This window comes from Alosa pseudoharengus, unplaced genomic scaffold (genome assembly GCF_046254945.1).
Source record: "Alosa pseudoharengus isolate Yale_2024_CS ecotype anadromous, Long Island Sound unplaced genomic scaffold, YU_APseudo_1.1 YU_APseudo_1.1_scf_2, whole genome shotgun sequence".
In the NCBI taxonomy this organism is placed as follows: domain Eukaryota; kingdom Metazoa; phylum Chordata; class Actinopteri; order Clupeiformes; family Clupeidae; genus Alosa; species Alosa pseudoharengus.
In genome coordinates this window covers 18,595,307-18,612,558 of record NW_027468663.1, presented here as the reverse complement: position 1 = coordinate 18,612,558, position 17,252 = coordinate 18,595,307, and the positions used below count along the sequence as shown (strand labels likewise).

Sequence of the window (17,252 nt, the reverse complement as noted above, 5' to 3'; positions counted from 1 at the left end):
GCCCAAGCCTTTGCATGGAATCATTGCCTCAATATCAACAAATCAGGATGTAGGCTATGAATCTGATTGAATTTAGTATTGGCCATCCCCAAAATGCACCAGAATACAGGAAATCACATCAAACAAATGAAAAGAATTTCTGGGGGAGGACCCCCAAACCCCCCCTCCCACATATACGACATTAAGTGGGGGGCCCTTAATATATCTGGGCCCAGGGGCCTGAAAGTTCATAATCCGCCCATGAATGTCTTATGTGTTCTTAAAGAAGACCGAAGTATAGTGCCAACGCAAGGTGTTTACTTTCTGTTCCCAGGTGGAACTGTGTGCTGTCTTGTTCTTGCGAACACTGAGTGGACAGACAGCAGAGGGGCACTGTGTTTTCTGTCACAGACCAAGGCTGCCAAATTTAAACTAAACTAAAACTAAGGTTATTTAGAAAATAAAAAAGGTTATTGTCAGTTCCCAGGTGGTGTCTGGGTTATTAGATGTATTAGGTTTGTGGAAGGATGGTTATTTCTGGAGATCAAAAAATATTTTCTTTTTTAAATGTTCATTCATTCCTGCACGAGTGTTCCCACATTCTAATGTCTTGCATTTTCAACATGAGCATGAGGGTTGTGATGAATGGAATGAATGTACATGTATCCTGATTGGATTCACAAAGCTACTCGTCGTATTTCTGTATTACGTTACCTGTGCATAGCCTGGACCAGCACCCTTTCTTCCGAAGCTGCTTAGCTCTCAGTCCGGGTCTCAATCTTTCACACTAGCCGCCTCACCTGTTGCGACTCTAGACGTACTGAACTCGCGATGTTTTGAAGACCGCCTGTAGGTGGAGTCATGACAAACATCTGGTGATCCGGTCTCCTGTCGCGTTTTACCCTACAGAGCAGTTCAAGCTGCATGAATTCAGGGTCTCCGGACCGGACACTCTGCCGCAAGGTTTCGGTGAACCATAAATATCTGACCACCACTGTACCGATACACGTGTTACTCGGACGTAAGCTGAATTGCCAAACCTGGGCTACCTTGGCTGTACGCCCTAGATTGGACTTGAACGGCACATTGAATACAGATCTGAATGGGAGGGAGGGAGGCTTCGCGCTGCGCGCCATACGAAGACATGAATAAGGACGGATGAAGTCATCGCCTGCGCTTCTCGCCCACCAAACACTGCCAATGCAGTGATCGATATTGTCTCGGCTGCAGAGGCCTCGTTCTTCCAATCGTATGTAAAGAACGAGGTCATGGAATGTACGATGCTTCTTTGATAAACCTATGCGCTCAAGAGAGAGGTGAGAGGAGGTAGCTCGTAAGCAATTTGTCCATAATACCAATCACCTTACCGTCTGTTCAATGCGAGCGGTGCCTGTTAAACATCATAGCCTTGTTGGCATCCGTGTAGAATATATGATAGTGAACGAATTTATTCAAATGTTCTGTCAATAGGCTAGATATTATTTCTCGTCTGCACACGTGAGATGCAGATGCAACGCTGGCTGTCACGCGGACCGTGTAGGCTTCCAGAAGTCAACGTGGGTTGAATTCTAGACAAAATGTGTTCATTTTGGAAATTCAACAAAGTGCGCAATAAAACACCATGAAATACAGACTTTGGTTATAATCTGGACTGTGTTCTAATTCATGGTGCAGCAGTTTGTTGACGTGTTTCAAAGGAATGGATAAGTTTCTGCAAATCGCCCCGCATTCGCTGGCCATAGTGCTGTCGCGGGTCGGCGCCGAGGACAAGCCAGCCGTCACCGAAAAGCTACAGCATCACCATACAGGCTATGAGATATTCGCGGACTTCAAAGCTGAGAATATGCAGCATTTCTGGAACAAGAAAGTCACTGACGCCATATCAGAGACGTTCTTCCTCGGCTGGATAGACGAGCACGTACTACTCATCCAGGGGAAGGAAGATCACCTCGAGGTGCTGCGGGAAGGATGGACCCGAAGAGCTCTCAAACCACCCCGCGGGTTCGAGATTAAATGCATAGGTAGGTTGGGTGACACAGTTTCACACGACTTCAGTCTCTGTTGTCTGTGTTGCACCTTGACTACAATGAGTGACACCAACACATTCCTTGAAAGCATAATACCCTTTTGACATAGTTTGACACATGGGCCCTGTAGATAGAAGCAGCACACCAGTAGGCCAAACTTCTAGTAGGGAGCAATATTAACTTATGGGATATTATGAATGTGTGGTCAACATCCAAAATGTTATGGATATTATTTATTTGGTCATTCTGAGCACTGGCCCCTCTGAACCTGGATAAACTGGCTGCTGACTTGGCCACTCTAAGGATCTCTTGGAGACCATGTTTCTCTTTCTAGATTATTTATCTATGCTGATACCAACAGTCTTATTAACATAGGCCTACTTGAAGGTGGAATGCACTTCAGTCAAACGCAAATATGACAAAGTTGCACCCTGTGTGAGAAATGTGTTTTCCATAATATGTCTGTGTGTGTGTGTGTGTGTTTTTTAACTTATTGACACTAATGAGTTTATTTTTGTGAACAAGTGTCGCCATCTCTGCTTTGCACCTGTCCTTGTAAATAATGCTTATGTATGTTCACACACTCATCATTGGCGAGCAAGGCCAAGCAGTCTTTTGTTTTTCAGCTGTTTGTTACACCAACTAAAGCTCTCCATTGAAACAGTTGGATTAGCTCCTTTCTACTGTTGCCAGTCTTCAGATGCCTGCATGGTGAAGTTGTGGGGATTGAAAAGCACCCAGCTCTGTATAGTCTTTGTAGAAGTTCAGGGTTATGTAAACAGAAGCCTTTCACATGAGCTGGGGCAACAGCAAGCCAGTCTGCAAGTGTTGAGAAATATTCTCCTTTGGGCAGATAAGCAGTGTAAAACAAAGGCTTAGCTTGCCTGATACCTAGCACGCTCAACCAGAAGTGGCTGAGGGGGCCTGTACAAGAAGCCCTTACTCCAGCAGACAGAGCTCAGCTGGGTTAGTGTATACAGCCTTGAATTCCCGCCGCTTTATGGGGGCAATGTCAGGCCCGTGATGGGTCTGGGCAGCTCGGGGCTGCCTGGGAGGCACCCGGCACCGCTGATAGCAGCCTGGAGTGATAACCTGTGGAATGTGGAACAATGACAGAATGCAGCAATCTCTTATCTACCTGGTGATGTTTGAGTGTAGTGTTTACCAATGTCAACCTCACAGGATGGGAGGATCGATAACCTTACTTCACAATAAAATGTATACACCTGCTCTACACTGTTACTTCTCTTGTGCTCCTTCACACATCTGAACACTGGTGCAGTTGTGTGTTTGAGTGTGTGTGGTGCTGTATGCAAGTCCTAGACTGAGGTTTGTTGGGATTTGACAGGTTCAGGGCCACACGGACTGGTCTGGACTCCCTCTCCGCTCTTTTCCCAAGCGTCGTCTGGTGATGTCTACGGCCACCTCTCAGCATGACTCAGTGCTTGATAGTGTAATATATTAAAGGAAACGAGTGGTAATTCCTATGGCAGATCCCTTGCGCTGTATTATTCTGCTCTTGTGAATGGAGCCCTGCTGGCTGGGCTGTGGTGGAAATACAAGCTTTCTCTTTGGCTTTGTCTTCATTCATGCCTCTAAAGTTGTGGTTGGAGGATCACTGTTTTTCCCTGTGTGTGTTTGTGTGTCTGTGTTTATTTGTGTGTGGTCTGTGCAGGGCAATCCCCTTCACCCATAGCACAGGGAGTTGCCCATTCCTGATGGCAAAGTCTGGAATTCCCTACATGCTTGTAATAAGTCAAACTGAGCACATTTTTCTGCTATCTTTGAGTTGTAGGTGATTGCGCCTTGTTTTAGTGCATTACCTCAGGAACCTTGGTGATGTCAATCTGCATTGGTTAGGTCTAACAAACTGACTTGAAGTACACCAGTGCTTACTTTTTATCTGCTCAACTTCTATCAAAACTCTTTTTACCTTTATTGTGGCGTTATGGAGCTCTTGGTGATCTGGTTGTGTCTAGTGTGAGTTGATCTCTGTCCCACCCTGCTTTTGAAAAGAGAATGCCCTCGTTTAATTGCCATGTGGACATTCCCGGAACTATCTATGGCGTACACCTACCTCTCACACACACACACACACACACACACACACACACACACACACACACACACACACACATTGCCACAGTAACCCTGATGTCATGGGAAGTGTTTTTTCCTCTGTTAACTTCGGTCACTAAGTTATCTTTGGAATTGCAGTGCCCCTCCCTCTTTTGTCTTTAGGGAAAAAGGAAAAAAGACTCATGGCATGCCCCTTGACTTCCTAAGGAGGTCAAATTCCTCCTCTTTTTTGTTGGCTAGTCAGAGCAAAAGGGAGAATACCTTATGCAACTTTTAACTGGACACAGATTAAGCCTCGTCATAGACTACATGCTCTTTTTCAGTCGAGATCATCATTCAGTTTGTCTTTTAGTCCAGGACTAGTTTAGAATCCAGTGTCCCGGAAACTGGGCCCAAAGTCTTGGGACTCTTGAATACTTAGGGTACAGCATCTGCAGTGTGTGGAAACCAGGGTGAGACGGGGGATCAATACCAACGTTACTCAGTGCAATGGGTAGTGCGTGTCACTTTGGATAAAACTTTAACTTTGATAAAGCAGAAATAAGTTGAGTAATTTTGAGGGGTTTCTTAACATCTAGAGGAACATGACAGAAGTTGACTGAGAGGTTGTCTTTTTTAGAAGTTTCATGGAAGTGGTGTGACCTTAACATAATTGTACTTTGTGTGTGCGCTGACCCTGTCTGTGATCTGTGTTTGTGTGGTGTTGCGTGGTATTCAAAAAGCCAAATGATTTTGCCTTGTAATTGAATTTTGTGCGGGATAGTATTAACCAGGAAATGATGAGACTTTCTTCAGTGCATAGATATGTGTCTGAATCTGGTCGGAGCCTTTGATGTCGACTCGCCCTGTGTGTGTGTGTGTGTGTGTGTGTGTGTGTGTGTGTGTGTGTGTGTGTGTGTGTGTGTTGGGTGTCACCGTCTGGGTTGATGGCTTCATGTCCCCCTCCCATGACTTGACCTTGTGTCACAGCGCAGACTGCAAAGTGCCAGTGCTCTGAACTGATTTCCAAATCCTCTTCCCCTCAGCTTGGGCTCCTAATTCTGTTATGCCTTTAGTGTGACCCAAACTCCAAAAAAGCTCCTAATCTACGCCTGATTAAGGTTCAAGGTTATTAAGTACCTGGATTAAACACCTCCTGTAAAAACGGACCGGTTTCAAGAACATGTGCAACTGTGAAACATCCCCGCCAAAGCAGAGGGATTAGAGACTTGGCCCGGGATTAAAATCTGAAGCCCCCTGCACCCACTGTGTGCTAATCACAGTTTTTTTTTAAAGCTGCTACTGAGCAGTCCACTCTCCCACCATATCTGAGTTTCTTTTTAATTCTTTCACATTCCTATCTTTTCATTTTTTGCTGCTGCTATTTCTCTCTCTCTCTCTCTCTCTCTCTCTCTCTCTCTTTCTCTCTACATCTCTGATGGACTGTCTAAGGGTCCATTTAGAGGATGGATGACATCTCATGTTAATCAGTCCCACAGAGGCATGCAACTTGTTCAAGTAATTCACCTGACCTGCAAGTCTCTAACATAGATACACGGTTCATTTTAAATATGAGATCCTATTTATCCCAACACCTCTGGATTTAAGAGAAACCCCCCCCATCTCTACCAATGGTCATGATTACCACATTCAAGGTGAACATGATTATACAGTACTTCAGTGTTTGACAGGATATTGTTCCATGATTTCCTGGCAGAACAGAAAATGTAATGAAGGATTTCACCTCTAAATATATGCTTCTTCTCACCCACCCAAACACACTCTCTTTGAAATTATCAACAATCCCTAACAACCGACACCGTTAACAACCTAAACTTAATAAGCAAGTAATAACAAGTTCCTCATCACAACTGCCTGAGTCAGGCTACTTCAGGGTGGGCAGCAGCAGTGCCCTGTGTTCTGTATGGAGAATAGAGGGCAGACTAAAAGGCTTGGCTGCCACTGGCGTCTTCATCTCGCATTGAACTTGGTCTGGCATCAGCTCAAAGAGGCTCTCAGTCTCTCAGTTCAGAACAATGATGGTCTTGCTTCAGACTATAGCTACTAATTAAGAAGTAGGCTTGATCTTGGATTGGTCATACTTGCTGTTGTTGAGGCTGTTTTGTTTTCAACGTCTTGTTCATGTTTGTATGTACCACAGTATTTAGTTTTATGTCTGAAACAATATGTTTGCTTGCCTAACACCTTATGATCATAATCAGAAAGATAGAAAGACAAAAAGAAAGAAAGAAAGAAAGAAATAAAACAAAAGAAAAGAAGAAAGAAAGAGAAAGAAGTCAAAGAAGTCAACCCTTTCTGTTCTCATGAAGTGCTGATAACAGTGACTGCGTATGCACTTCAGTATACCGGATATGAGGCTTATCCCGGTTTTTTTATCATATTCGGGGATATGATGTTTACATTAACACAGAGAAACCCAGTTATTAATATCCCTGTATATAGTATGATAGTATCCTGGTTACCAACAAAAAAGTTCTATTAGCACTCCTTGTCCCGGTTTCTAATGCAATCGCATGTTTGGTGTACATATATGGAACAGTATCCCGTTTTTTGGTTCAGAAAGGTTTGAGAAAATCAACCCAAGTCAGTACATTGAAATACTGAAATACTGAAATACTGAAGCAGGAGCTAACTGTAGGCTATTATAATATGGCAAAGTTGTGTGATTGGTGATCCACCAACCAATTATGTAACTATTTTCATATTACTATAATCATGTAACTATTTTCATGTATTCTATTTTGCAATAGATGCTGTCGTAATGTATTGAGGTATATAAAGTATACAGCACTTCCCTTTGTTTTACAAAAGGCCTATATATCTGTGGGGCAGCCGTGGCCTACTGGTTAGCACTTCGGACCTGTTACCGGAGGGTTGCCGGTTCGAACCCCGACCAGTAGGCACAGCTGAAGTGCCCTTGAGCAAGGCACCTAACCCCTCACTGCTCCCCGAGCGCGGCTGTTGATGCAGGCAGCTCACTGCGCCGGGAATAGTGTGTGCTTCACTTCACTGTGTGTACACTGTGTGCTGTGTGTGTTTCACTAATTCACAGATTGGGATAAATGCAGAGACCAAATTTCCCTCACGGGATCAAAAGAGTATACTTATACTTATACTTATTGTTCAAGGGGTGCCAATACTGCTAGTTGTAGACCTGTCTACTTTTGAGGTATGGTTTGGTGTAAGAAAACAAATAGAAAGCATAAACCATGTTGCTCAGACTATGTGATTGGCAGTGTTGGGAGTAATGCGTTACAAAAGTAATGTAATTACTGTAATATATTGCTGTTTGCGGTAACGCGGTAATGTAAGGCATTACAAAAAAAAAATTGGGTAATATTTACTCGGTACAAACTTCAGTAACGCGCGTTACAATGCAGTTTAACCCAAAATTAAGCGCTTGTTTTGTTTTGATACTAGAGGGTGACACGGGAAGCAATTTTCACTCCCGTCCCATCCCGAGCCCGCACAAATACTCCCGTCATATCCCGATCACGTGACAGCCCCCCCCAAAAAAATTCTGTCCCGCAAAATCCCGAGAGAAAGACTCCCGAATCCCGTCCCGCTCCCTATGTTGATGTCTAAAGTCATCCGACTGTTAGGCTACAGTAGCGTGCGGTGACCATACATTTTGGTAGGGCAGAAAGCCTTGTCTAACTTTTCTTTAATAGCCGATCATTTTGGGCTATATTAAAATTACATATTTTACAGTACTTTGCTGTAGGCTATGCTTAAATCATTTCATAGTTAGATCTCATCCCATCAGTTAAGTTTGCACCGTTCTCATCACGTTAAACCAGCGAAGCATAGCAACGTTGCTATGAGTAAACAAAACAATTTTTTGTGTTCCGCCAGGGTTATGCGATAAATATATTGAGGAATGCGATCGTCAAGGTGTCATGCCCCAACATTGCATGACACATTAAACTCAACGAGAATCGCTTTCCCGGACAGCTCGTGCAATTGAATAGAGTTGTCCTTTGCTGATACTTTCGCCTGTAACTGTTTCTTTGCATCCATTTTGCCTTAGGGCCTATCGCTGAAGCTGATTGATTGTGAACAGGGCAGCTGCTTGTCTTGCTCTGATAGGCTACCAATCAACAACAAACGTATTGTGGGTTGTAATTGGTTCTCTTTTCTAAAACGAAATGCCTCACGTCTTTGGGCGCACTCACTGCATTGCAGCGTCATTTTTTAAGTTAATAATCTCTGGCTTCCCGCCAGCTCCCGTTTATTATTTCCTGTCCCGTCCCAATCACGTTACCAACAGTGAAATTTACTCCCGTACTGCGGGAAACCCGCGGGAATACCGTGACCCGCGGGAGTCCCGAAAAATTGTCACCCTCTATTTGATACATATTCGCAAACACCACGCGAGAACAACAGAGGAGAAAAAATCCGCGCAAAATAGTACGTTATCTCCTGATACTGGTTGAATATGACTGTGGCTGCAGCAGACTCGCAGGCGGACTCTATTTGCTGGATGGACATAAGCCTACGCTCATTATTTTCAGCTTGTCAGAGACAAGGCTATGAAGAACATAATAGTTAGTGCACTTTGTGTGGGAAACCGAAAGATCTCTCAGCTCGCGAAATAGCACAAGTAAATTAATGAATGAAACATCTAAAGTAGTGCCACGCTAATCTTTTTGATTCTTGATAAAACACAAACTATGTTGTGCATGTCAGCTTTGTGCTGTGAACTTTAATTGAAGAGAATAAAGCGATAGAAATGCAGAAAAAGATTGTGTAGCCTGGCAGTGCCACCGCTTCCACCACGCGCATCACGCACTTTGCGTTGGGCACCAAAGGACAGAGGGGGCACCCAAATGTAACCAATGAATAGTAGATTTACTGCAAACTGCGTTTCACTCTTCATCAATAACGTTTACAATGTCAAAATGCACTAACACGATGTTACATGCAAGTTTGATACCTTTTGGGTTCTCTCAATCACCACGTAGTACTAGAATTGGTGGGTCTTCAATCATTCGTTTTCCAAGCATTTAGGCTACATGAAGCACATGATATGCTGAGTCGACTGAAACGCATTCCATTCAGATAGCTAGGTGGATACCAGGCTCATAATTCACTTGTATTCACGAAATGTGAAGCAACATGTCATTGCATACTTCCATTTCCAAAGCAAGAAAGGTTGCTTAAAACAACTTAACATTGTGCATATTATTGTTAATATTGTGCTATCAATGTAACTCAAACAAATAAGGCTTGTAAACAAGAGCTAGCAAAAGGGCATTATGACAACGTAAAGATCAATGCTCTTAAAGTGACAGTGCACCATTTATAAGTAAAACAGCATTTCTTCAGAAATTAATGTTTAAAAATACACAGTAATGGTCTGTAAATAATAGGCCTTTTATTTTACTTTAGGTGTTTAAGTTATCATTTAAATGTCACTCACTCAAAGCCACTCACTTAGGGCACCGAAATGGCTAGCAGGCCACCATCTTGACATGTCTTTATTAAAGGAACCGTATGTAAAAATTGTATTTCAATTAATCATAAAATTGCCCTGATATGTCACTAGACATTACGAAATCATGTTCATTTCAAATACTTATATCACTGACTGTTAGTCTGGCCAGGATATTGTCATTTAAAAAGTGAAGTTGCAGCCCTCAACTGATGTTGATGTTGTCATGTTGTGTTTTGGCCTAATGCGCCACCCTCCACCTATCTACTAATCACAAAGTCAGTAGTGTTTCGTCATCCGGTTGCCAACTCTGCCAGTCAGAGGGGAGGGGAAGTGGATACACCGCTCTACAGTAATTTCAAAGTGATTGTAGTACCCGTTTTGGCCACAATCTTACATACGATTCCTTTAAGCTTTGATTTACAATATAGTTAGCCTGGTGTTACCATCCTACGTACTTCCGGCCAAAATTTTATTTCAGCCTCGCACGTAGTCTGGCCCAACAGACAGTATGCGGACGAAGTCACCGGGCTGCGTAGAACAACAATCGTCTGATAAGCGGCGAGAAGAGATAAGAGGAAAACTGGCGTGTGACAAGAGCTGATATAATCTCGGTGACATGACGCTTTTGGTATACAACTCTCGGTCTGTGGCTGGCGCAAGTTAGGGATATATCCACTACGAAGAGACTGCCCTGGCGGTCAGGTAGCCTACATACTAGCCAGCGGTCTGTTTACTACTGCAGTGTTTTTCAACCTTTTTTGTGCCACGGCACACTTTTGACACTTAAAATGTCCCACGGCACACTAACATTCTGTGTGAAGAAAAAATAAACATACCATAGCCTAAAATTTCAAATAATACACAGATATGGCCTTATTATGGCTTCTATGCAAGACCTGCTCAATAAAACAAGTGCCCTCTGTTTCATTTGTAGGTGACTATATCTAATTTAATTGCTGTTATGAACTGGATGTGATGATTCTGTGAATACTGGATATGGGGCCCCCGTTGTACAATGCCTGCATACCACAAATAGTGCAATCATACAATCAATGAGACACACTAGTGTGCCCCGGCACAGTGGTTGAAAAACACTGTACTACTGAGAGCAGAAGTGGGAAGCGTAGGCTAATAGCCTGAACTCCGGCGCACAGCATACGTCATTACCAAACGTTGCTGATTGGTTAAGGGAACTCCAATGATTTTAAACCTCGAAATAAGCATCCGCCCATTACGGAGACGGATTCTTATTACTTTGTTCCAGACTGTATGACGAAGAGAATTCGTAGTCACAGGCGGTAAGGGCCAGGCTACAATATAGTAGGCTCTCTGTTGATTTTAATGAGTAGGCCTAGGCCTTAAAGTTACAATATTTCTATCACAATTTACCAGACTTTGACCTTTTGTCGGTTTTAAAAAAAAATCTGACTATGATTGTTCCTTGTATTGCATTATGAGCACTGCGCCTATTGCATTCTACTGCTGCCTTAAGCCTAGCTCAGTCATTATGCTATACCACATCTCCCTCCATTGGAAGAGCAAGCTGCATTGAGCATAATAAACTGCATTTAGAATGGCAAATCCATATTTCTAGATATTTTGGTGAAAGTAACTTAAAAGTAATGCAATAGTAGTGTAATGCCTTACAATTCAGAGACAGTAATATTATAATGTAACAAATTACTTTGAAATGACAGTAATAAGTAATGCATAGTACATTACGATTTTGAAGTAACTTGCCCAACACTGGTGATTGGCCTATACACAAAGTCCACAAAAAAACGAAAAAACTAATTCTGCTGCCTTTTAAGATATCTTAGAATTCCCAAATAACGGTCATTTTTGAAGGCAGCATCGATGCACACTTCATGCTCCCTCCTACCCATAATCCAATGAAACAGCTGTGAAAGGTAAGTAAACATGGCGGATGACATCGGTAATGGCTGCTGAATTTGTTTAAAATGTAATTTGTGTGACCTTATTTTGCTTAGCAAATAAACAATTTACTATCTGATTATGCCATTGTTGTAACCATTAATAGCGTCTGGTCTGATATATCTGCCGGCCGTAAAACTAATTTATACCGTTAGCCTGCTAGCTTACGTAAGCTAATTTAGTTTAACGTCGGGCCTTTGCTAACGTCATACCGTAGTGTTAACCAAGGATTCTAGAGTGCTACGCTCATTTTTAAAAGATGCATTTAATCCAAAGTCATGTCTAGTAAGACAGCTCTCTATGTAGGGAGGGAGGCAGTAGGCAGCTGTCTCCCGTTTCGAACACACCCTATGTCCCATTGAACTACCCCGACAAAACAGTGGTCAGGCAGAATGTTCCCAGGCTTCACAGGATTACCTGCAGAAGCAAAGATGCGGGAGAGGGCATCTGGCTTGGCATTCTTGGACCCAGGCCGGTAGGACAAGGTAAAATTGAACCTAGAGAAGAAGAGAGACCAGCGGGCTTGGCGAGAATTCAGGCGTTTAGCAGTGCGAATGTATTCTAGATTCTTATGATCTGTCCATACTAAGAACGGAACTTTAGACCCCTCCAGCCAGTGCCTCCACTCCTCCAAGGCCAACTTAACAGCTAGTAATTCTCCATCACCAATATCATAGTTGCGCTCTGGGGAGGTGAGGCGATGGGAAAAAATGCACAGGGGAGTACCTTCTCATCCACAGCCGATCGATGAGATAAGATGGCACCCACCCCCACATCAGAAGCGTCCACTTCTACAATGAACTGGCGGTCGGGGTCTGGCTGAATCAGGATGGGAGCAGAGGTAAACCACTTCTTGAGCCTGACGAAGGCCCTTTCAGCAGCAGCAGACCAGATGAATCTTGCGGCTGTTGAGGTAAGAGCAGTGAGAGGAGCCGCCAGCGCGCTGAAGTCCCTAACGAACCGTCGATAGAAATTGGCGAATCCTAAAAAGCGTTGTAGCTCACGACGGTGAGTAGGTTGGGGCATGACATACCCCAGGAAAGACACAGTGTTGCGATGAAATTCACATTTCTCTGCCTTGACGAAAAGTTGATTCTCAAGGAGGCACTGAAAAACTTGGCGGACATGGATAAAATTAGAATGTTGTCCAAATAAACAAAAACAAATTTATTGAGCATGTCTCTCAGGATATCATTTACCAGGGCTTGGAACACGGCAGGAGCATTAGTAAGCCCAAATGGTAGGACAAGATATTCATAATGCCCCGTCGGGGTATTAAAAGCGGTCTTCCATTCATCTCCTTCCCTAATCCGGACAAGGTGGTAGGCGTTACGGAGGTCTAGCTTGGTGAAGAAGGCAGATCCATGGAGAAGCTCAAATTCAGAAGACATCAGGATAACGGTCCTTGAGTGTGATGTCGTTAAGGCCACGATAGTCAATACAAGGGCGCAGGGAACCATCCTTCTTTGCCACAAAAAAGAACCCTGCTCCAGCAGGAGAGGACGACGGACGGATTATTCCTGCAGCCAAAGATTCCTGAATGTACTTCTCCATGGCTTCAGTTTCAGAACGAGAGAGAGAGTATAGGAACCCCCTAGGTGGAGTTCTACCAGGTAAAAGGATAATGCCACAGTCATAAGGACGATGGGGAGGTAAGGCGGTTGCCCGAGACTTGCTGAAGACTGCCTTGAGGTCCATGTACTCCAGTGGAACACCAGACAGGTCAGGAAACTCTCCAGGGTGGTCCTCAGTGGGGGAAGGAGGCGCGTGTGCTTGGCAGAGACAGAGCGATAAACAGGACGGGCTCCAGCCCAAAATCTTATTGTTGACCCAATCAATATGGGAATTGTGCTTCTTTAACCAGGGACGACCAAGGACAACTGGTGCATGAGGGGATTTGATGATGTGTAGTTGAATCTGTTCACGGTGATTGCCGGAAACTAGAAGAGACAGCGGAGAAGACACATGGGTTATATATGAGCAAGCTTCTTGCCATTAAGGGCATTGGCCACCAGGGGCGGGTTTAGAGGAAGGATGGGCAACTTCCATTGAACAGCCAGAGAAACATCAAGGAAATTCTCATCAGCTCCAGAGTCTATTAGCGCAGAAAGAGGTTGCTGCTGACCCCTCCACTCTAGAGTAATGGGAATCAAAACCGAGGAGGATTTGGTGGAAGTGACGCTCACCAGTACTCATCGGCCTACGGGTGAGCCTCGCCTTTTACTGGGCAAGAAGAGACAAAGTGGCTCGAGTCACCACAGTACAGACAACACTTGGATTGGATTCTCCGCTGTTTCTCTGCCGCTGACAGGTGGTAACGGTTAATCTGCATTGGCTCAGGGTCCGGATCCAAAACTGAGGCAGGTGGCAAGGCTGGCAGAGTGGTGATCCCACCTGTAGTTGCTTTCCTTGGGCCTTTGGTGAGTCTCCACTTATTACGCTGTTGCAGCCGGGCATCAATGCGAACGGCCAGGTCGATCAGGTCATCAAGGCTATTGAGTCACTCCTGTGCGATTAACTCGTCCTTAATGCTCTCAGATAGCCCATTGAAGAACACATCAAACCGAGCTTCGTCATTCCATCCACAAGAGGCAGCTAGAGTCCGAAACTCAATGGAGTAGTCCTATACTGAGCGACTTCCCTGTCGAATATGGACCAACTCACGTGCAGGGTCTTTACCATGTTTGGAACGGTCAAAAACTTTTCATCTCCTCTTCAAAAGTGGTGAAGTTGTTGCAAAACTGTGCCCTGGCCTCCCAGACAGCTGAGCCCCACTCTCTTGCCCGCCCAGACAACTGGGTTATGACATAGGCCACCTTGGACCTGTCAGAGGGGAAAGTAGTGGGTTGCAGCTGGAAGATTAGCTTACATTGGGTGAGGAAGGACCGGCAGGTTCCAGGTTCCCCTGAGTAATGCTGCGGGGGTGGCAGACGAGGTTCTGAGACAGGGAGAACAGGGTGTGGAGCGGCAGGTGCAGGAGGAGGTGGTGAAGGCGCTGGGGTCTGAGCCAGTTGAAGCTGTTGTACCTGGGCTGCTAGATCTGTGAACCCAGTCGACATGGCCTCCACAGTCTTCGAATCTTCGAATTCGATCCAGCTGGTTCTGTTGTCTTCCCAGTAGGATGCCATGTTGCTCAATGAATGCCTTCAACTGACCTGAGTCTGCTGGGTCCATGCTGGCTAGATCGTACTGTTAGGTTTTCAGTTCTTAAGGACCCAATCGCAGGCAGCTCAGATCAGTGATAAAGTTTTCTTTTAATGAGAAAGACACAGGTATCAATTCCTCATGGAACACAAATTGCAGTCTTCAAACTCAAGAGGCAGGCAAAAAGGCAAATGCAAAATCCACGGCAAAAATAATCCAAGGCAGAGTTCAAACCATAGGTCCAGAACAGGCAGGCGTCAAAAATCTTACAGTGACATTGACTCAGCACAGGAAGCAAGCTGGCACGATCTACCACAGACTGAGAAGACCTCAGGGTTTAAATACCCACAAACTAATCAGGCAAACAAAGAACAGGTGAGTCTACAAAATGGCGGGAATTCAAACAAAGAGAGTCAGAAGCACATGGCAAACTCAAACAAAACCACATAGGTACATCACATGACAGTTCAAGGTAAACAAAGGCATATGTTGTGAGGAAAAACAAAAACAAGAACTTAGGCCAGAGCAGCATCACTAACAGCAGCAACCAAATTCCGAGTGTGGAATTGCTGCACCATCTCCAACTTTGATCAGTGTGTGTCCACATAATGTGTAGGTTCCAGAACACCTGTGGAATATTTTAATTTCATTTCATTTTCATAGTTTTTTCACCCTTGAATTTGTAAGTCATTACATTCCTAAAAATGCCTTATGTTGGAAGCCATTTTGGGCATTCAGATCTATGTCCATTTATTTTATAAAAGGCTCTAGATTCAGAACAAAGTGATATTGAGAGAATTTTGTACCCACATGGCATCAATCAGTATTTTGTCCGCAAATTCAATTCTTTGTTAATGTGCCAATATTAGGTCTCCACAACATATGAACACAAAGAATCCAACATGGTGTGATTGCATTTTTGGTCAATCTCATGGGACTAAAGTGGTATGTGGGGTAGCTACAGTAGTAGGAACATGAAAATCTATGTGGGAATAGCTCAGAGTGATCATTCAAAGTGCAATGTTGTACAATCATAGATAAAACACATAGTTAATTTGCAATAGTATACCTATGTAGCCTATCTATGGTACCACATTGGCACTTTGTGTATTAAATGCCCATACAATGACATACTTGCACATACATTTCCACAATCCTTTGAAAATTATTGAAAAACACAACATCCCCTTGTTTTATCATTAATATGTTCATGCCCATTCTTAGTAGTGACCTCAAGTCAGGATTGATGTGAAATTTGTTCAAGAACCCCATTGTCACTTCTAGAGCCTTATAGAAGTAGGCCTATAAGTATGCGGTACAAACGTTCAGTAAGTTAGCCATATTGAGAACCTGCCTCCCTTCCAACCTGCAAACTTTGGACTGGCTGACAATAACACTTTTCAAGATATTGCCCAATCATGGCTTTCCAGATTATGTGTTTTCAGGCTTTAAAACTGAAATAATATCATAGGCTAAACAAATATGAACACAGGATTTAAACAGAAACATTTTACAGGCCTTGGTTTTGGGACCCATTCATTATATAGATAGCGTTAGAACAAAATCTGGGATGGTGCAGTAACAACTGAACACAGAATGATCTACATACAAACTAAGGTTTGTCCATGGTTTTGAGTCTAAATCAAGTATATATATATAAGTATATACTTTTTTGATCCCTGTGAGGGAAATTTGGTCTCTGCATTTATCCCAATCCGTGAATTAGTGAAACGCACTCAGCACACAGTGAACACAGTGAGATGAAGCACACACTAATCCCGGCGCAGTGAGCTGCCTGCTACAAAAGCGGCGCTCGGGGAGCAGTGAGGGGTTAGGTGCCTTGCTCAAGGGCACTTCAGCCGTTCCTACTAAAACAAAGACATGGTGTGTGCTCTTTTCTTTCCATGGCATGGTATTTTGTAGTGGTTTTTGTTTTTATTAAATAGATTTCTTTTCCACATATGTGAAAAAATAGTGAATCACACATAGAGCCAAGCCACATGTCCCATATCCAGTTATATGTGCTGTTGCTACGTATGCACCCTGCTGCTGCTGGAGGGGTGCCTGCAGCCGGCTCTGTAGGGGTCAGCCAGCACGCACTGCCCCAGGAAGTGAAAGGACAAGGTCCCTGACATCACCTGCTCCCAGAGAGGGACACTGAAGTCAAGTCATGTATGCAAAAACAATGACATTGGTGTTTCCTCTTGTTGCACAGCCAAACAAAACAAACCGGGGGTGGTTGGGACGGGGGGGCGGGGGGGGGGGGGGGTGTTGTAGCCGACACAGGAAGGAAATGCTAGGCCTGTTCGGGAAGAGAACCAGCTACCCTGCCCTGCTGCTTTCTCCTCAGTGGAAGGAAGGGGAGGAGGGACCAGAAGGCAGAAAATTGGGGGAAGCGATGGGTGGGATGTAGGGACTTTGTAATGGGAGATGTCAGTGCAGCAATAAAGCTGTGCTGTGAATGACCAGCAACAACAACATGGTTCTCGTATGTGATTAGTTAGAGTTGTTCTCCTGATGAAAGCTAGAGTGAATCATGTTTTCTTGTTGTTGAGTTGTAGGAAATCGTAGGAATACAAGACACCCCAAATGCTTTTTGTCACTGTTGCTCTTGCATCAGATCAGCTGCATACCTCTTAGTCATGTCACTT

The 17,252-nt window shown here is 44.1% G+C and overlaps 1 protein-coding gene across 1 annotated transcript in view; it reads left to right on the top strand.

The window, feature by feature from the left end:
• The first annotated feature begins 887 nt into the window (after positions 1-887).
• Positions 888-17,252, top strand: part of stox2a (storkhead box 2a) — a 72,494-nt gene continuing 56,129 nt past the window's right edge. Inside the window, exon 1 of the mRNA XM_076294029.1 lies at positions 888-2,000. Coding sequence (XP_076150144.1) covers positions 1,679-2,000 — 322 coding nt within the window. The 5' untranslated portion in view covers positions 888-1,678. The remainder of the gene's footprint in view (positions 2,001-17,252) is intronic.